This window comes from Ruditapes philippinarum, unplaced genomic scaffold (genome assembly GCF_026571515.1).
Source record: "Ruditapes philippinarum isolate M1 unplaced genomic scaffold, ASM2657151v2 ctg2047_1_1_1_1, whole genome shotgun sequence".
Taxonomy (NCBI): Eukaryota; Metazoa; Mollusca; class Bivalvia; order Venerida; family Veneridae; genus Ruditapes; species Ruditapes philippinarum.
The window spans coordinates 91,764-113,981 of record NW_026858498.1 but is presented as its reverse complement, the minus strand read 5'-3'; the positions used below and the strand labels follow the sequence as shown (position 1 = coordinate 113,981).

The 22,218-nt window shown below is 30.6% G+C and overlaps 1 protein-coding gene across 10 annotated transcripts in view; it reads left to right on the top strand.

Moving 5' to 3' along the window:
• Nucleotides 1–19,621, top strand: part of LOC132753345 (uncharacterized) — a 59,085-nt gene extending 39,464 nt beyond the window's left edge. For 9 of the 10 annotated variants that reach the window (XM_060743785.1, XM_060743790.1, XM_060743788.1 and 6 more), the window contains 9 exons: nucleotides 1,646–1,831; nucleotides 2,863–2,975; nucleotides 9,056–9,197; nucleotides 10,842–10,925; nucleotides 11,255–11,351; nucleotides 14,146–14,261; nucleotides 14,754–14,917; nucleotides 15,727–15,783; nucleotides 18,973–19,621. In XM_060743785.1, coding sequence (XP_060599768.1) covers nucleotides 1,646–1,831; nucleotides 2,863–2,975; nucleotides 9,056–9,197; nucleotides 10,842–10,925; nucleotides 11,255–11,351; nucleotides 14,146–14,261; nucleotides 14,754–14,917; nucleotides 15,727–15,783; nucleotides 18,973–19,108 — 1,095 coding nt within the window. In that variant the 3' untranslated portion in view covers nucleotides 19,109–19,621. The remainder of the gene's footprint in view (nucleotides 1–1,645; nucleotides 1,832–2,862; nucleotides 2,976–9,055; nucleotides 9,198–10,841; nucleotides 10,926–11,254; nucleotides 11,352–14,145; nucleotides 14,262–14,753; nucleotides 14,918–15,726; nucleotides 15,784–18,972) is intronic. The other variant, XM_060743791.1, reaches the window with a different exon arrangement.
• The last annotated feature ends 2,597 nt before the right edge of the window (nucleotides 19,622–22,218 follow it).

Here is a 22,218-nt window from a genome sequence, read left to right as displayed (position 1 = left end):
ATTCCAAGGTCATAAAAATTTGTTTGAAATTGTATTGCCTGTACTGGAATAATGTTACCAGTACTAGACTGTGTTACTGCTTTAATTCTTAGACTGTGTTAAAATTTATATAAGACAGAATTGGAATAATGCTACTGTGCTACCGTTTTAATTCTTAGACCATGTAGACTGAGTGTGTCAATTTAATATATAAGACTGAATTGGAATATTGCTACCAGTACACTAGACTGTGTTACCTCTTTAATTTTTAGACTGTCAATTTATATATAAGACATTTTTGGAATATTGCTACCAGTACTAGACAGTGTTACTGCTCTTTTCAGACTGTGTCAGATTTTATATATGGCGGAATTGAATAAGTCCTTAAGCAGTATTCAGCCATTGATCAATTTTATTTTTTCTCTTGAAAAAATCCAGAATTTGATAGAAGAGAAATTAATATAAGGAATAATACTTCACTATTTCTAAAATTTTTCACTGAAATTCAACTGCAAGATGTTGATAAGATCAAATGGAATAAAATGTCAGATACTCTTAAATTACAATTAGAAAAAAATACTCTGTCAGAGTGGTAATTACAAACATGGTGTGAGAGCTCTATTTATGGAATGGTCTTCATTATCTATATTTGATAACTTTGTTGCTTGACTGGTTCCCAGCACAACATTGATCTTGACAGTTCAATTATTTCAATATTTATGAAGGCAAGTTTTCCATTGATCAGCTACTGTGCAAAGTTAATATGGTTTAATTACATTTGCCACAAATGGTTCAATATTGCCCACGTAATTATTGGCTATCTCAACGGAATCTGTAGGTATAAATTATTGGCTATCTCCACAGAATCTGTAGGTATGGATATAAATGAATTGTTTCCTACTTCCGATGTCTGTTTAGCATTTAAAGAAATAAAAGTGATGTGCATTGCGGTTTTGCTCTTTGATTTTAAGGATAGATAAATTGTTTTTGAAGTATTTGTTTCCATTTCTGTTTTGAAAAGTATGTATTTTTACAGTATTCAAAATTTTTGTATTACATTTTTAGCAAAATAAAAATCTACTTATACATATGTAAGATCTCATATGAGATATAAAATTTTATGAAACAAGTTCATGAAATTGTTATCTATAAATCGAGCATGTGGAAAGTTTTATAACCTTTTTAGGACAAGATGTATAAAATTTTATATGATATGACAAATGTTAGATTCTCACATAACCATATGTCAAGAAATTCATGAAAATATTTTATTTTTTTACGTTTAATGCATGCTTTTGTATGATGAGTGTATTACTTGCATGTAATTTAAGAAAATAAGATATTTTATATAGTTAACATTAAAAAACTAGAAACGTGATTAAATGCTTACAGGAAATGTTATAGAAAAAACATTAATTTGAATATATATTGTATTCAATTTATTATGGCAAGATATAGGCTTTCTTCTTCTTTTTTTATAGACTGCAACTTATGATAACTCTTAGTTAGAAGCAACATAAAACATTTAAGATAATACAATATCTATATTAGGAATCTAAATACCATTGATTGTACCTGTCAAATATCAATTAAAATCTTCATGAAATATTATAAATTTTTATTTAATATATTACACATTCTTATTTTATATACTTGTATATTTCAGCCATTGACAGGCGGTGAGTCAGTGACAGTCCCCAGCAGCTCTGATAGTGAGAACAACAACCGGGCTGAGAGCCCAAGGCAGCCCCCACCAAGCCCGGAACCTCCAAAACAAACTAAAGAGAAATCAGAAATTCCCTTACCCACCACTCAACCCACCCCTAAAAAGAGGGGCTGTGTTACTAAAAAGGTATGTTGAAAAGCTTTATAATTCCCACATGCTAGTGGAAAAAATTACATGCAATTATGCCATCATTGACACACTTGTTGCTATAAATAGTAACAAAATTGGCACAGATTTTCATTATTCATTTTGCAGACAGATTATCTCTTGAAGGCCCTACTCTGCTTTATATTAACTTCTTTAAGTATAGAACCAGGCCAGCACAAACTGTCTTGCTGATGGCTTCTCATGCAGCTTTTAACATTTTTGTATAAAAAAACCCTTAAAATTATAATGGACAGTCCCAAATTCAAAGAAGGTTGAGACCATTTTAATAATTCTGGTTGAACACTGATTAGTAATTAATTTTTAAAGAGCAAAATTTTTTTCAATACTTTTTTGCATCATAAAATTTTTATATGAACACTAATATTATAGAGGATATTTGTTTGTTTTGCATGTAAGATTGAAATATAATTTCACTGAGTGAACACCAGATGCAATAGTTCCACGAGTGGCGTAGCCACGAGTGAAAATATAATAGCTGGTTTTCACGAAGGAAATATATTTCAATCTTATATGTAAAACAAATAAATTTTCTTTTTATTTCATGCTTTATAAGTGATTTTAAGTATTTTTTACTGATTTTGCCATGTAACGTCGCGCATTCTCCTTTTTGACGTCATCACATCATAACGTCACATCATCAATTTTGAAATATAGTTCTGTTAAATTTCTCTAACTTTGTTACATTTTTTCGACTTTCTTTTCTTAAAGAAGCAAAATTTACGCATGACAGCATTATTCTGCCTGTTATTCCATTTAGTTTAATGATTTTCTTTCCATCCACATTTAGATATAATTCGGCTACAGTGAAAATTATATTTTATAAATTTCATTAGTGGTTTATCAGGATATAATCATCTGATATATTACAATAAAACACTGGAAAGCATGAAATAAAGATTTTTAAGATTCTTGAACCAATATGTAAGTAAAGCCAAAGGTAATTAGTTTTTGAGAAATAAAAATAAAATTTTCTATGATACATGTTATAGACAAAGAAACCAATCGAGAGAACGAGAAAGATGAAGCCCATTGAGGAGCCGAAGGAGGCAGAACCAGTCAAGGTGGAGGAGGTACCAGTAGTTGACACGCCTTCAGCTGAAAGGTAACCACACCTACAATTACCTTATATAGAGTCTGAGAATGTTATAAGGTTATGGCTATATCACTTCTTGTTGAAATGTACAGAAATATAGCCTTTATAAAAATTTTCAGTTGTTTCTATCTTTAATGTATATAGCAATAAAATAGTCAGGAAAAAGTCATGATGCATTCTTTAACTGGATGTGTCTTAGCCTGCTAGCAGTAAATGAAAATACCCATGTGACCTGTGCAAACCAAGATCAGTCAGTACAACAGTTAGGATTAAATCATCTATGTTAAATTGACAAATCAGTATTAATTCATGTGTTGCATATGCATATATAAATACCTTGTTTTTGAAGGATAGTGTTGATATTTAAGCTTGTTGGATTGAATGCTCAATGTTTTCCTTATAATTATGCTCAAACCATGCCATCTTATATTAAAAAAAAAAAATGTCAATAAAAGACAGTTTCCAATATCCAATTCACTAGTTATATATTTGAGTACAAGGTAAGATCAAGGGAAGTAAATATGTGCATTTTATTAAATTTAGTGTTTTTTTTTAAGAGTTGTTTCCCTTAGCTACAGTCATGAATGATAGAAGGGAAGTAATTGAGTATATTCTGATTTGTGAGGAGATTTTGTAGTTTTCTCCCTTTGTAGTGAACTCCTGCAAGGTTATTAATTAGTAAGTTCAGCACAGAGTATCATGTTCTAATAGGGTTATTTTAGAAGATCTCTGCCATGTTTAACAAGGGATCATCCAGGGTTGGCCATTAAAAAGAAATTATTTAAGCTCTAACTTAGATCTCAGTTATTTGATTGGTCAGAAACTGCTATAGAATGAACATTGACCATTGAAATTTCTTAGATTTGATACAAACATCAGAAAAAAAGTTTATAACCTCAAGGCCTGGATCTCATGTGTATGATCTATTCTAACAAAATCCCTGAGAGCCAAATAAAAGTACTAATATCAAGATACAATAATTCTTTAAATATTTACCGCTTCTAAATTTGAAATTACATGTTTATTTTCAACCATGTCATAATGGTATTAGATCTACTTCAATAAAGTTAATTATAATCGCATTTCAGACTTTTAAACAACACAAATTTTATTTAAGTCAAGACATTTTTGAGCATATGATATACATATCTGTAGAAATATTGAAATATTAAAATTGAGCTAGAAGAGCAAAATACTCACCTTCAAGGGCAGATAACTCAATAAGTAGGATGGTGGACCCCCCTCCCCTCTCCTCACCCACTCATTTTCTTTTTTATTAATTTGTTTCAGTCATAATTATCTTTAATTGTGCAAAGTTTAAGAAAATTCTCAAATTTACTTTAATACTTTTTTCTTTGCCTATGCTGCTTCATTTAAATAACCTTCTACACTTAACAATATTTTCGAACATTGCAATTTTTTTTTAGATTAACATAAATCTGGAAGCCTGCTGCTTTAAGAAAATAATTATACACTTTGAAAAAAAAAAACCTCCGAATTGTATCCTGTAGTCTCATTCATCACAGATCATTTTTTATTTTGAGGGATTCAAAATGTTTTAAATCATATAAGTTCTAAATAGACGGTAGGTATAATATATTGAACCTTCATAAGTAAATATCATATTTTAATGACTCCAATTGGGTGCATTCACAAATCATGTCTTTAAGTTAAGTTTTCATTTTTACGTACATTCCGTTTGAATAAAATTTAACTCGAGCGGAAATCTTCTTTCTATAGGCTTTTTCAGTGTGCTTTTTAAATGTGTATAAGTTTTGTCGCACAATTTGAATATCAGATTTTACGTTAACTTTTGTCAAAGGTATTGTGTCGGACATTTCGTATTTTTTTTATTTGGGACGAAAAAAAAAAATTCACGTACTATTGACTTGCGTAATCCGGGGTATATCATAGGCTTTACTAAAAATGTTTGCTGTAAGTTATATGAACAATTGATCTATGAGATAATTTTATACAAAAGTGAAAAATATTGGGCGACAGAACGAGGAAAATCTTAACTGTGAAAAGAAAGAGAAGTTTGAGATTTAATTGGACGTATGTGTCTTTTAACAATTAGTTTTGTATCTTCTTGAAAGTGAATGGAAGTTTAAAACAATAGTGTATAGAATAGCAGATTTAAGGAATTTTATTTATTATGTAAGTATTTAAATGCATTAAATTGTTGTATAATTTTTTTTTTCATGTAATATATTTAATCAAATAGTGACATGTGTTAAGGTGGTGAGGTGAAGTGTTGATGAAAGTGTCTGCTACTCAACCCAGGGATGGTCAGGGTTCGAACCTTACTAGGTTGACAATTAATCATGTTTCATCAAATAATTTAGCTTTTATCAATAAAATCTCAGATCATTGGCTTACTTCTTTTTTTTCCAGAATAATTATTCTAACTGTTAAAAAAGGTCCAAAATTGGGACAAATCGGGCTAAGAATAGCACAAAAATACATTGTTTTTTTATTCATTTATGGGTATTTTTCTTTTTTTGTTGAAAATCTTTCAGAGTTGAAAGCCCCAGCTGATCTATGTAAGACATTAAAATTTAATGTTTTGAGGAATTTGGATGTCAGTTGAGTTCCTTTAAAGATTATATTTCAAATATGTTATTTAGAGACACAGTTTTGTAAAAATGTATAAAGTCGTATATTGATAATCCTTTTACTAATTTTTGAAAATTTTAAGTGACTTAAATAAAGCGAGGGGGGTAACTATTAAAGTTTGTTTGTTTAACATATTACTGTATTAAAGTATTGACCATCTCAATTTGTGTTTGTTGACACAATTTTGTATAAAAATTTTCAGGGATACATTATGGTAAAGTGTTTTAGAGATTTAGAGCAATGTTCGTAACTTATATTTTCTTTTACATCTAGGAATTGCACTAATATTTTTAAATATACTTGATTTGTGTTTGTTGACATAAATTTGTATAAAAATTTGTAAAGTAAAGTGTTTTAGAGATTGAGAGCAAAGTGCTTGTAACATAATATGTGTTTTACATCATATTTTTACTGATAGTTTGGCAATATTCCTGTTCGGTTTAAAGTGTACATTGTGTCCGCAGTGAATAAATGTTCAGTTTGAGTTTTTACTTAGCAATGAATAACTAAAAATTTGACCTTACGGTGATTAGAGTGAATATAGGAACAATTTTTCACTATGGTAAATATTAGGTTTAATAAAAAATTCCAGGAAATTGTAGTTATAATACATTGTATACGGAAATTGTCTCCAGGGTTTCGAACCTTTGCCTAAACTATCTGATGATGACAAAGCTAGTACTATTCCTGTTGAAAAAAAAAAAAAAAGAAATACTTTAAAGTTTTTAAAAGATTAAGTTGTCACAATGAACATGAAAAGTCAAAATCGCAGATCCAAATTAATTTAAGTTAAAAAAAATCATTTGAAATAAACAACAACAACTTTTGCTCAAGATAATTCAATTAAATTAAAACTGATCATTGAAGAGGGGAAGGATTTAAGTTGATATTTGATCTTAGCGAATATTGAAATATTTAAACGTCTTTCGCATAATTCAGGTTACAATGACAAAAAATTCCATCTATAATCATAGTAACGGGAATGATCAATTGTTAAGTAAATCTCTGTGAAGGATAGCGCATTCTTTCTGCTAGGATATGACATTCTGCTTTTTGATATGATCTTACAATGCGGATTTTAAATGGATTTTACCATGGGATAGAGAATTTGTAGAGGAATTATGGGACTTTAAAGATATTGGTTAAGTGATTGATTTTTCAAGAGTTGCTTTCGATATTTTCCTGAAATTTTTGATAAGCGGATTTGATTGCAGTGGTAACTACTTGGATTTATTGAAAGAAAATTGATTTAAGGTTTGATGGAATGAATTTGACATTGAAAAATTGTATTTTTATGACTTTTTAGCTTAATTTTATCTTTATTCTAGATTTTTTTTTTTAAACAAATAATGTAAGAAAGCGGACCTAAGGTTTTCTTTCTCATTTTGCACTGAAAAATTTAGCAAACATTCAGTGTGACTTCAAAACTTCAAAGGAGATATAACTGTATTCTTTAAACCACCTTATTTAACTTTTCTTTTTGTAAGGAAAACAAATATTTTGAATTTTAATTGTAACAAAATTCCTATCTTTATACCAATCACAATATCCCTCCCCACGTTTCTTTTTTTTTTCAAATTTACAGGTGTTTTCATTTCAGTCATATAATTTATCTGAACGAACAAAGAATCTTTTAAGTTGGAAGATCCAATTTGTCAATTTCAGTTTTGCCATTTCATGTCAAACTTTGAAATAGATTAGAGTTATTGAAATAACATTGTCAAGGTTAATTTAGAATACAAAAAAACATGTTTTTCTTTCGATATGTTTTTTCCCCTATTCAATTAATATTTTTTGCCAATTTTAAAATAATATTGGAAAAAATTTAAAGCAAGATTTTCATACAAAGAATTTAAAAATTACAAACATTGTATGAATATTACAATTATCTTATGAAATTTTGAATAGTAATTGTTAAAGTTCATAGGTCAAAGGTCACATGTAAGGTGAAGGTCATGTCAAATTGTAAGCATATCACCTGAATTTACTTAAAAAAAGTAGACAACTGATTTGAATTGTCTCAGAATGTTAAAAAGAGACTGTTAGATTTGGCCTTGATTTTATTTTACAGTGTCAATTTATGGTTGTGACATGACATCAAAAAAGTATAATATCAATGAAGAAACCAAGACGATTGAAAATTGAAAAGAGCAATATGGTCGTGGATAACACTTAATATAATATATTGAAGTGGTTGCTATGGAAACATATATTGTTTCATGTTGATAACCTTATTTTATGATATTAATAATGATAACTAAATTGCCCATGCCATCATTATCAAGCTTTTATAATCCTGTCTTCCTAATTTTCAGCTTAACAATTTAATATACAGTCAAACTTTGTTCCCTTGAATACCCCCCTTCGCTAGAACACACCAACTAGTCCCTGCAAAATTCCTGTATAATATACATGTATATTGTTCAATATATAATAAAAAAAATCAATAATGAACAGCTCCAAACTTTCAGAACGGGGACAAATTAATAATACAAATGAAGCAAAGTTAATAAGACCGTGACACGCTGGATATCATAAATGGAGTTGTCCATCTATCATGATCTGGCCAAAACATTTCATAACTATGAACTGAATAGTGGACAGAGCAGGCCATGATAAGGTGGCACGACTGTGCCAGACCAGCTGAATTAGTCTCTGTAGAATCTGTAAAAGCCAGTAGGACTTATATTCAAAGATATATTAAATTTTTAAAGTAAAATTTAAGATTGATTTTGTTAAGATACGTGAGACAGGCTCTTTAAGCAGAATATTTGAATTGATATTAAAGTAAGCAGCGAGAGAGGCCATCAATAAATTTATATTTAGGTAGGGTAAATATATAACCTGAATATAGAAAGTTATTTAAATATCATTTCTGATTTTGGGTACTTGAAAATGTATTTGCACATCAAGAAGAGATTGTTGGTTTAAGATTGTATTGTCGGAGTAAATATACAGAAACTTCTGGTCAGTAAACAATTCATGTATTTTAAACCCTTGTTTTATTTCATGTTTGTTTTTTTTCTTTTTGTAATATTTAGGGATTTTTAGCCTTATTCTCACGAGAAAAAAGTAATGTTAATTCAGAAAATAGGATAATTCTCACAATTATAATTTGTTATTTTGGTGCTGGTGCTATGTTTCAGAATATGTATTATTTCATTATATTAATTAATAAACTATTTCATTATAACATTGTGTTATTTCAGAAAAATAATTTATATTTATTTTATTCCTATAAATACATGTATGATGTTGCTTTGAAATATTTTTATATATTAGGTCTACTTTTATTTCAGAATTGTAATGATGTAATATGCTGTTTTGATCATTTTATTTTATTTCAGATTTTATAATTGTATATTATGTTACTGAAGCATTACAGATTGTATATGAAACACAATGCTAGAGCCTAGTTAGTAGTTGAAGTGAAATAATTCTAGTAATTATGATTATTTTTCTTTTCATTTCAGTGACAAGGTAGACTCAAAAATAGACCTGAAAGTTCCTGATTTACCCACTAATATTGAGAAAGAGAAAACAAGAAAAGAGAAAACTAAAGCGAAGAAACATTTAATAGAACATGAAGATGATCTATACAGACCAGACCCAGGGGTAAAATAATCTTAGTATTTACATTAAATTAATTTTCTGTATTAGTAAATTCTGTAAGTTTTCCACCATTTATTCTCAGTTAGTGAACATGGGTCAGCTGATATGAAGAAACATTGGTAACCCTGGTTGGTTTTGAACCTGTAACTTCTGAGTTGGAAGGCAGACATGTTAACTATATTCTTATAACTTGATTTCATAGTCAACGTTGTGCAGTAATGTGTTAAGTCCTTCTAAATTTAACAGGAGTTAACCAGTTATTGCACTAAGGTGACAAATTATGTTCATAATGTTGCTGCACTATTTCCATGATCATTTTGAGGAAGACACCTGAGTACACTACATTTTAATTTCTTGGTCAAATAAAGGCCAGGCATTATGCCTCAGAATTGCTTTTATTTTTATGTTTTAAAAGCTTTTTTTATTGTGCCCCCACGTTAGTGGCGGGCATTTAGATTTACCCTTGTCCGTCCGTCCGTCCTTCCGTCCGTCCATCCGTCCGTCCGTCCGTCCGTTCACTTTTGTGTCGCACGTAACTCAAAAAGTATTTGATCTAGAGTCATGAAACTTTACAGGAATGTTGATCAGCATGTGTAGTTGTGCACCTGGGTATTTTCGTCTGGATATTTTTAGTATTTTCAGAGTTATTGCCCTTGACTTAGTAAAATTTTGCAATTTTCAACTTGTGTCGCATGTTACTCAAAAAGTATTTGACCTAGAGTCATGACACTTTACAGGAATGTTGATCAGCATGTGTAGTTGTGCACCTGGGTATTTTCATGTGGATATTTTTAGTATTTTCAGAGTTATTGCCCTTGACTTAGTAAAATTTTGCAATTTTCAACATGTGTTGCACGTAACTCAAAAAGTATTTGACCTAGAGTCATGTAACTTTACAGGAATATTGATCAGCATGTGCAGTTGTGCACCAGGTATTTTCGTCTGGATTTATTTAGTATTTTTAGAGTTATTGCCCTTCACTTAGAAAATTTTTGCAATTTTCAACTTGTGTCGCAAGTTACTCAAAAAGGATTTGACATAGTCATTAAACCTTATGGGCAGGTTGCTCAGCATATTTAGATTTGCACCTGGGGTTTTGCTTGTGGATTTATCCAGTATTTGTAGAGTTATTTCCCTTGACTTAGTTAAAAGATTGACAGAACAGTGGCGCGGTGGGGGCACCCGTGTCCTATGGACACATTTCTAGTTTTTGATGATCTGTTATATATTCCAAAAGGTTACTCATCTGCCAATAACCTGATCCATCTTTTTCTTCTATTGCCTTTTGGCAATTAGTGCTCTTAAAATTAAGGAGTATTTTGTATGGAAGTCATAATTACTACTTTGTTTGCATTGTGCTACGTCTACAACAGATAATTTCAAATTACACGTGATAAGCATCTTAAACGCTCTGAAATCATTTTTTACACTTTCTAAAAAAAGGAAAAATATTGGTTTTTGAGGCATAATGTGCCTTTAAGGTCCTTTAGTCACCATGATAATGACTTGAGCCTTTAAGTATGTGTTCAGAATTAAATCCATACTATTTATTCACTGATTTTAATATAAAGAATGTTATAACTCATGGGACCAATATCTTTTGCATTTTGAACAGTTTTAACATTGTTATTTTATTTTTTGCATCAGGAGTTGTTAAATGAACAATTAAAACAGAACAGAGCGGAATTTGATTGGTCAAACATGGAACAGAACGGAATAGAAGACATCAAGGTTGGTACAATTTTTGTACTTATCTTTACACAGAATTTTATGCTTATTGCAACAGAATAAATCTTTTCTTTGTCTTTGTTGTTTAACATATTGCAACATTTGAGATATTTTAAAATAAATATATTAACATTCATACAAACCCTAGAATAAAGTTTTTAAGGTGCAATTACAGTGACACTAACTGATCTGTGCAGCTTGAAAGTGTCCATATGTCATCTACAGTGATAAAATGAATAAAAACCCAACCAATAAAAAAAGAGAAAAGGAATATCGAATAAACCTTTTTGCTTTGATTTATATACATGTACAATTCAATGGTTTTTTTGCAGCGCCCTCCTCAAATCAAGTCCTGGATTTCAGGAAGGTTGGCTCTTTCACAACAAGCAAGCAGGTTTGAGTTACCAATGGACATGAAAAAACTTGAAAGTAAGTGAAATCTACCTCATTGAATTATATCTCTACCTATATAATATTATAATGTTATTATAGACAGTGTGATATGTAATTGTAACAATATACAAAAAATAAACGTATACAACATATTTGTTGTGATTTACAGGAGAGTACGTTTATACAATACCTTGGTTTGGTTTAAACATATTTATTTAAGGTTGATTGCAAAACAAGTTCTTGCTACTTATATAAATCACTTTCGAGTTTTCTGAAACCAACCTCTACCGGTGTTATTATAAGAAACATGGTTGTGACCCGATTAGGGCTCAAATCCATGAACCATGGGTTGAGAGGCAGACACCTATACATGTACCACTAAGCCACAATAGCTTAACCTTGTTAAATTTGTGTTATGGATTACCCTGCTTTAAATTTTGGTCATTGATTTCAAATTACCAAACGAAAAAATGAGCTACCAAATGACAGAGCCGAGCCTAGTCCATGCAGGCTGGTCTGGCCCTATACTGGTGGCTAATCACAATAATGTTCCAGCAGGTTTAAGTGGTGGAGGGTCAGGCAATACCTTATGGTATGGAACCCTCGTACCATGATATTTACTGTATTATCTGATCACAATATATGATCTAAAAAAGATTTTTCTACTTCAAGCACTGCTATCTTGTAAATTAAATAATACAAACACCTTTATTTATTATTGTTTGATAAGGACTTGAGAATGTTGTAAAGCTTACAAACATTTCAAACGTAACCAACATGAATTGGGAGAGTTTACATGAATTTGAATGTTTTTCTCATTTAACTTGTCCCCATAACCATATTTTATATTCATCACTTTCTAGCTACCCGTATTTTGAGCCAAAAATATTTTTTACCTTTTTACAAAAAACAACAACAATAAACAACAACAACAACAATAAAACAACAATATAAATTAAGAGGACTATTATTGTTGTAGATGTTGGCATTATTGCCTTATTTTTCTATATTTCCAAAAAATTTATTAAAATGTACATTCAATACCCCAGAATGATGTTAATAACTTTTCTTAAGTGTTAATAACACAATATTTGAAATGGTTTTTATTTTGAGTTTATATAAACAAATGTTAGCTTAGTGGATATATAGGACATAGATCAATCATTGTCAGCCATTCTTCACTTCAATCATTGTCAGCCATTCTTCACTTGAAATGAGGACCTGTATTAAAGCAATAAATATTTATCTTATGTAAATAGTTCACTGTTAAGGGATCCGCTGAGATTTTCTGTATACAATGGATAAGAAATACTATGACAGGGTATAAGTAAATGTATGAATTATCTCATTGAACAATGTTTCAAAAATGAAAGATATACTTTTGATTTTGTTTTTCTTTATGAAATATTTAAATAAACTTTAACTTTAAACTTTGTAAAAACAAAAAAAAAATCATGAATTTGAAGAAACTGTTAGAAACTTTAAACTTTACTCCAAGCCCATTTGAATACAGGAATCTCAGATTTAATAGCAAAAGTGCCCATTGTTTACTTTAGCAAAAAAATTTACATTCATTGCTTAGTACATTGGTTGCAGGAACGGTTTCAAGAGTTTTCATTATATAGCTTATAGCCTCCAACAAAATCAAACTAAAATCTTGTCAGGCATGCATAAAAAAGTTACTGTTATTCTTTTGAATTTTATATGTGAAGATAATTACAGACCTATAACACCAGTTATTATTGTAGCTTTGAGGGACATTTATACTGGAATCAAAGCTTTTAGCTGCTAATTTTTTTTACATTTTCTTACCATTTTTAGCTCGACTTTTCTATGAAAAGGGGAGCTATCCTACTCGCCCCGGCGTCGGCGTCGGCGTTGGCGTCACACCTTGGTTAAGTTTTTCGTACCACCCCACTTTATTTCAGAAGTATTACAAGTATGGCTTTGAAACTTACCATACTTGTTCACCATCATAACCTCCATCTACAGACAAGAGTACATAACTCTGTCAAGGTTTTTGACAGAATTATGGCCCTTTTTTGACTTAGAAAGTGTATTGAGCTTGGTTAAGTTTTTTGTACCACCTCACTTTATTTCAAAACCATTGGAGGTATTGCTTTGAAACTGACGCATACTTGTTTACCATCACGACCTTCATCAACAGACAAGAGGACATAACTCTGTCAAGGTTTTTGACAGAATTATGCCCTTTTTTGACTTAGAAAATACATTGAATATGGGTAAAATCCACTTATTGCCTTAACCCTTTGAGATATTGCTTTGAAACTTTTAATGCTATTTCACATCATTACCCCCATCTGTACGCAAGAGAAGGTAACTCTGTCAAGGATTTGTTTTAAAAATTAAGGCCTTTTATCGACTTAGAATCTTGGTTAAGTTTTTAGTACCAGTCCACTTTTTGACTGAACTGTTTGAGATATTAATTTGAAAGTTGGAATACTTGTTTACAATCATGATTCCCAACTTGTATTGCCTTTTACTGCAAAAACTTTTTTTATTGGCAAGCAATAAAAAAGTCGAGCGCGCTGTCTTACGGACAGCTCTTGTTCCCCTAATCATTTCCTATGTATTGTTTTAGATTCAGTGCAATTCAAATCCATCTATTGGTTTTTGAGTGCAAAATTTTATTAAACCATGATACAAAAAGGATTTTTGTTTGACTTTCATTGTCTAACAAAAGAGTTGTTGCCCTTGACTTACCAGAAATGAAATCTGTTACTTGTAAGATTTATTTCCCATCTTATACTAATAATATAGTAATAAAACAACTCAAAGATTGACATGATATAATTTTTTTTGATTTCAGAAATGACCCCACAAGAGTATGTAAGAAAACATTGTATTATAACATCAAGACGTCAAAACTTGTACCAGAAAATATTCCTGAAAAACAAAGACAAGACTCAAGTTATTGTATACAAAGTAAGTTAATGTAACAATAATTATGTCATAGCATATAAATGCGAATATAATATAAACTTTTATAAGGGTTATAAGTTGCAACCAACTTGTTTATACATGTATACAGTCATATAACCTGTCAGGAATATTTATAATGAATTTATAATACAGAAAACTTCCTTTTTGAGACAAAAAAGTGAGATTTCTTCATAAATTGACAGAAGCCATGTATATAAAACTGTAATATAAATGTCACGATTATACAATGGAAAGTGATGATACAAAGTGCAGAATTATAACTTCAGTTATATCTAAGATTAAGATCTGACAGTGGCTTAACTGTGCTCTGGTGAAGTCAATGTAGCTTACTGTCGTGATCTGGAATGAAAACTACCAATACCACCACCATTAAAAACTGGCTTTAAGAACTTTATTATCAAGACTAGTTCTATAATTTTGTCTTTTAAATAAAGACTTTGATATACATGTATAATTATATTCTATTTATTCTAGGATTTGGATCGGTCATTGAAGGATGTCCTGGTGAACACTATTACCTCAGAACAAGTTCAAGATGTCCTTAACATGTTAAATATAACAGAGAGTACCAAAGTAGATTACCAACTGTTCGCTGGCATGGCTGCATTTGCTGAACGTGTTCTTTATCCCTCATTTGTGTAAGTATATCAGATAAAAAATGTAGATATTGTCACCTTTGTGCAGTAACGGGTTAAGTCCTTCTAAATTTAATAGGAGTTAACCAGTTATTGCACTAAAGTTACGATATATCTCTTTAATGCTAGTATATGATAATGAGTATAATTTACCCCCTGTTTTATGTCAGTATGTGATAAATATAGCTTTGTTCTTTTGTTTAAGGAGATAAGTATGTGTATGACTTTGTCCATTTTTAACTTTTAACTTTTTATGTAAGTAAATTTCATCATTTATTTCATAAGATGTCATATTTCCTTATTCAGCACCCATTATTAAAAATTATACCTTAAATTAACCTGGGGTTAAATAAACTCAAATCTTGTGTTAAATTGAAGCAACTCTTATACAATTTAGTGCTGGTGCTTGGATATTTAAGCACTTTGAATATCAACATGATGGTCAGACCCCCTTTTCCCCTTTGGTGGATATTGACATGAATAACAGACCTCACTTTGCCTCTCTGCATCTGTCACAAAAAACATAATTGCTAAGAAGCTATAGATTTATTTTGTTTCACCAGGTGACATTGTCATAGGCATTTTTGTGGAATTGGTCAAGTACATAAACCTACATTTTTTGTTTCACTCCATTTAATAAATTTAGGTTAAAAAACTTGTTGTTTTTCTTCTGATGGAAAGTTCCCATGTCATGTGTCCATGTTTATAGCCATTTTCTTCAATAGATAGATAGTACAAAGGCCAAAGGGCTTAATACTCTATTTTTTAAAACTGAAATATTTACTTATTACTATACACTTGTCAAAAAATAGGACACAAGACTATCTTAGAAGACTCGTAGAGTTAGAGATTGCTTTTGGTCTGTTAGGGTGAGTTTGTTTCCGTTGAGAAATGATGTTTTTTTTTCTGTGTTTTTGATCCATGTTGCTCAGATATATGTCTTGGAATTGATTGTGAAATTTGTATATGATGTACATTTTAAACCAGCATGGTCTTGCTCATTGTATTATTGAAGTATATATTGTATAACAAAAGGTGGAATGAGTGAGGGTTTTTTTCCCTCAAAACTGTTTTGTTGCCTTGTTTGCTTGCTGAAAACAATGTGATACCATTTGACCAGAAAACAATGTGCTAGAATCAAAAAAATTAAGATACATAAATTATGTACTAGTATTTTTTATACCATTTTATGTTTTGAAAAGGGAAAGAAAACATTTTTATGCCCCCACAATGTGGGAGCATATAGCGTTGCACTTGTCCGTCCGTCCGTCATTCCGTCAGTCCGTCCGTCATTCCGTCAGTCCGTCCGTACGTCCCGAAATCTTGTGAACGCAACTCCTCTTAAACCGCATGGCAGATTTTGCTTAAACTTACAGGGATGAACAACCTTAATGTGTAGATGGTAGTAAAGGAAGGAATTTTCGCTGCGACCAAATTTAACAGAATAATGGCCCTTTGTTGATTTTTTCACTTTATACTATGTAGAAATTTTGTGAACGCAACTCCTCTAAAACTGGATGGCAGATTTTGCTTAAACTTACAGGGATTAACAACCTTAAGGTGTAGATGGTAGTAAAGGAAGGAATTTTCGCTGCGACCAATTTAATAGAATTATGGCCCTTTGTTGATTTTTTCACTATATACTATGTAGAAATTTTGTGAACGCAACTCCTCTAAAACCGGATGGCAGATTTTGCTTAAACTTACAGGATGAACAACCTTAATGTGTAGATGGTAGTAAAGGAAGGAAATTTTCGCTGCGGACCAAATTTTACAGAATTATGGCCCTTTGTTGATTTTTTCACTATATACTATGTAGAAATTTTGTGAATGCAACTCCTCTTAAACCAGATGGCAAATTTTGCTTAAACTTTCAGGGATGAACAACCTTAATGTGTAGATGGTAGTAAAGGAAGGAATTTTTGCTGCGACCAAATTTAACAGAATTATGGCCCTTTGTTGATTTTTTCACTATATACTATGTAGAAATTTTGTGAACGCAACTCCTCTTAAACCGGATGGCAGATTTTGCTTAAACTTACAGGGATGAACAACCTTAAGGTGTAGATGGTAGTAAAGGAAGGAATTTTTGCTGCGACCAAATTTTACAGAATTATGGCCCTTTGTTGATTTTTTCACTTTATACCATGTAGAAATTTTGTGAATGCAACTCCTATTAAACCGGATGGCAGATTTTGTTTAAACTTCCAGGGATGAACAACCTTAAGGTGTAGATCGTAGTAAAGGAAGGATTTTTTGCTGCGACCAAATTTAACAGAATTATGGCCCTTTGTTGATTTTTAGTTTTCAAGTTGTGGCACATGTAGTCCAAAAAATATTTGACCTAGAGTCATAAGATTGACAGAACAGTGGCGTGTGGGGGCATCAGTGTCCTATGGACACATTTCTAGTTTGTTCAAAATTGCTTTGGACTTAATAAATTTCTTATTAAAAATGCATGTTACAAATTTATAACCCTTTTAATGTCAGTGGCCATGACTTGCATGTCAACAAGTATAATTATATAGTATACATTAGCAAGAATATTTTGACTACTTTTACATAAGACTTTTTTGCATTTCTTACATTTTTTTTGTATTAAAGCATGTTTGAAATTATCACAACATAGTTAAGAACTCAAGTAATATAAATTTTCTTGGGGCAATACTGGTTGAATGGTATACCTGATAATGCTTGGTTTTGCATATTTGAGTGTTTATAATGCATATATTTGAAGTTTCACATACCTGTTGTGTGCAATTATATTTTTTGAATGATCCTGCTGTTAGCATTTATAGATGTGTTCTGTTAATAATTGAATATTAATTTGATTGTGTAGTTTGTTACTAATAAAATTATTTGAGTATTCCAAACCCTTGGATACAATGGAATACCAATTTAAGGATGAATTGAAACAAAGAAATCAGATTTAATAAGAGGATGATTACCTTATCTATTTTGACACTAAAGTTACAATACCTTATTCCTTTCCACACTAAAGTTACAATAACTTATCTCTTTTGACACTAAAGTTTCAGTATCTTATCTCTTTTGATACTTAAGTTGCAATACTTTTTCTCTTTTGGCATTAAAGTTGCAATACCATATCTCTTTTGACACTAAAGTACCTTTATTATTTTTTGACACTAAAGTTACAATACCTTATCTTTTTTGACACTAAAGTTACAGTACCATATCTCTTTTGACACTTAATGTTAAAATACCTTATCTCTTTTGACACTATAGTTACAATAGCTTTTATCTAAGTTAGCACTTAATTAAAGTAACAATACCAGTCCTTATCTCTTTTGACACTAAAGTTACAATACCTTATCTCTTTTGACACTAAAGTTACAATACCTTATCTCTTTTGACACTTAAAAGTTGCAATACATTTTCTCTTTTGGCTTTAAAGTTGCAATACCTTAAATCTAAGTTGACATTGATGCTACAATACCTTATTTTTTCACACTAAAGTTACAATACATTATCTCCTTTACATTTTATGTTCAAATACCTTATCTCTTTTGACACTAAAGTTGCAATACCTTACCTCTTTTGTCACTAAAGTCACAATACCTTTTCTCTTTTGACATTAAAGTTACAATACCTTATCGCTTTTGACACCAAAGTTACAATACCTTATCTCTTTTGACATTAAAGTTGCAATGCCTAAAATTAATCTAAGTTGACACTAAAGTTACAATATTTCAGTCAAATGAATCATAGTTAAAATATACTTAGCATCTCTGTTCTGCCAGCCTTGTTTTTCCAATTTCTGACTTATTTTGTTTGCCATATCTGTTTTACTATTTTTTCTTGAAGCAGATTCATTTGGTTTGGATAAAAAGGGGCATATGAGGAGATTGCCATATAAAGTATTTCTTGCATTCATATCCTAACTTTGGAATTCATTTCTGCTAGTATTCTTCATAAAGAGGTAATAAAAAGGTAAAAATGTTAAGAAACTGCTATTTTCTTATACCCTGATATGGTTCTTAGGAACTACTTTTTTCGTATATTTACACGGTTATAAGGAACTACTTTGTTCATTCCAGAACTGATGACACACGAGAGATGCCAGAATATCAAAGAGAGAAGATAGAATGTGCTGATTTCTCTGCGTTACCATGGAAACTACATGGGGTCAAGGTCAACTCAGAGATGAGAAAAATGTTGGAACAAATCAGCTGATGATGTGCATTTAAAAACTGTATTCATGATCAAGGGCCATTGTTTCTAGTGAAGGAGAATTGGACTCGCATGAATTACATTACATTAGAGAATTCAGTTTGACTACTGTAGATCTATTTTTAGAAAATTGGATTCTTTTTTGAGGATATTATATAAAGTAAACAATAGTTCAGTGAAAAGTTGGTTTGTTTACTCAAAAAATTAAACGTTTCACTTATGCCTCAATTTAAACTTGGGCCTTAACACATCATGTGACATGTTTATGCCCCCGCCATATAATGGCAGGGGCATATAGTGTTACCCTGTTCCGTCATTCCGTCCTTCCGTCATCATCAGTTTCCGTTCATTATCTTAATAACCCTTGCACATATTGAACTCAAATTTGACATATGGATATGTCATGAGAAAATACAGGTCAAGTTCGAAATTGGTCATGGTTCGATGATTTTTGGCAGAGTTATGCCCCTTTTACATTGAAAATAATATGAAATTTTCAGTTTCCGTTCATTATCTCCCAAACGGTTCAAAACATTCAATTCAAAATTGACATATGGATATGTCCATGAGAAAATACAGGTCAAGTTCAAAAATGGTCATGGTTCGATGATTTTTGGCAGAGTTATGCCCTTTTACTTTGAAAATAATATGAAATTTTCAGTTTCCGTTCATTATCTCCCCAACGGTACAACACATTCAAACTCAAACTTGACATATAGATATGTCATGAGAAAATACAGGTCAAGTTCAAATTTGGTCATGGTTCGATGATTTTTGGCAGAGTTATGCCCCTTTCACTTTGAAAATAATATGAAATTTTCAGTTTCCGTTCATTATCTCCCCAATCGTACAACACATTTAGCTCAAACTTGACATATCAATACGTCAAAGGAATGCGCAGGTCAATTTCAAATTTGTTCATGGTTCGATGATTTTTGGCAGAGTTATGCCCCTTTTACTTTGAAAATAATATGAAATTTTCAGTTTCTGTTTATTATCTCCCCAACAGTATTAAACATTCAACTCAAATTTGACATATCGATACGTCAAAGGAATGCGCAGGTCAATTTCAAATTTGGTCATGGTTCGATGATTTTTGGCAGAGTTATGCCCCTTTCACTTTAAAAACAGTATGAAATTTTCAGTTTCCGTTTAATATCTCGCCAACCATATTACACATTCAACTCAAATTTGACATATGGATATGTTTTTGGAATGCGTAGACCAAGTTCGAATCTGGTCATGGTTCAATGATTTTTGGCAGAGTAATGCCCCTTTCACTTTGAAAATGATATGAAATTTACAGTTTCTGTTCATTATCAACCCAACAGTGTTACATATTCAACTCAAAGTTGACATATGGATATGTCAAAGGAATGCGCAGGTCAAGTTGGAATTTGGTCATGGTTTGATGATTTTTTGGCAGAGTTATGTCCCTTTCACTTTGAAAATAATATAGATACATCTTATGAATAAGCAGTTTAAGTTTGAATTTGGTCGTGGTTCAATGATTTTAGACAAACTTATCTTTCCTGAATGTTGGAAAAATTTTGAACTTTTAGTTTCAGCACTCATACTTTTGTGGAAATGTATATAGCCATTATGTTGGCTACAAATATGCAATATGCTATTTTTAAAAGGTTAAGACTGAATAATTTCAGTGCCTTGAACATTGTATAAAAATGGTTTGTGTTAACATTGAAAAGTTTTAAGGGCTTTGAACTTTGAATGAAAAAAATTATTTATGCAAACAAATTTGGAACTAATTATTATAACATTTGAAATTTTGGCTGCATGCGGGGGCATCCGTGGCATGATGACACATTTCTAGTTTACTAATGCCTTTATTTTAAAGTAGGGCCTTAATGTCTTACTGCAATTATTTCTATACCAAAGAAAAATGACATAGAAAGGGAGGTAATCATAATATACTATCATGGAACGAATTACAAATTACATATTTTTATACTTACATAAATTATGATTTATTATATATTGCATAATACGCAAACTTTAATGAATTGTGCATGTTATTTGTTATTTATATATATACTTTTTCACCTGTTTTAATGTCTAAATGTTGAAAGATTAGTCCAAAACAATTGTTTTAACACAAGAAATAAAAGTGACACAGCAATTTTGCACTAGTCTTACAACATTTTTCTGTTGCTAGTAGTTTATACCTTATTGTATGTTAATGTTTTATTCTTGGAGGAAAAAAAGGGAATGAATTCAAAATTTGTGTGCATTCACCAAAGTTAATGAGATTTGTGATATAAGATTCTTGTATGCTGACAGTGGTCTCATATTCTAAACAGTGCCCCTAAATAAAATGTTGTTATGTTTTTTTTCCATTACCACATTTAATACCAGCTTTGTCTTTGTTTCCAGTATACAGCAGAACAGAACAGAATAGAACAAACACACATTTAATTTCATTTTGGATTTGTACATAGTACATCATCACTACAATATAAATACACAAAACTGTAAAGATGTCATGTTTATATTCAACAAATAATATACAATTTGATATCTAGTAACTATTTTACTCAATTTGTTAAAAATACTAAATAAAATATTAACTTTATTAAGAATAACACGAGTTATCTGAAATCTACATAAAGAATCTACATAATATACTTGTCTGTTTCTTTTTTCACTTGAAAAATATTCTTATATCAATTATGTCTAGGAGCAAGAGTTAAAACCAGTTGTTGTTTATTTTCCTCTTCATGTTTATGATGTTAATGTATGTTATGTGATATTGAAAAATAAATTGTGATATTTCATACTGATAATGTTTTGTACATATAAAGTATATACATGTATTATATATATATGCAAATTTACATGTGAAATTTAAGGTTTTTTTTTTTCTTTTTTTGAGAAATCATTTTTCTGTGACGTGCCTGTCCAAACCTACAAGTCTTTCCAGGCAATGATTATTGTAAAGTGTTTAATGTACTTAAAAGTTAATGGGCTTATAGTTTAATACATGTAGGTTTTACAAATGGAGTAACAAACTCCTCAATAAATGACTAATTTTCTTTTATATTTGTATATGTTTCATTGATAATGTTTCAGGATTATGAAAATACTACTCTTGCAGA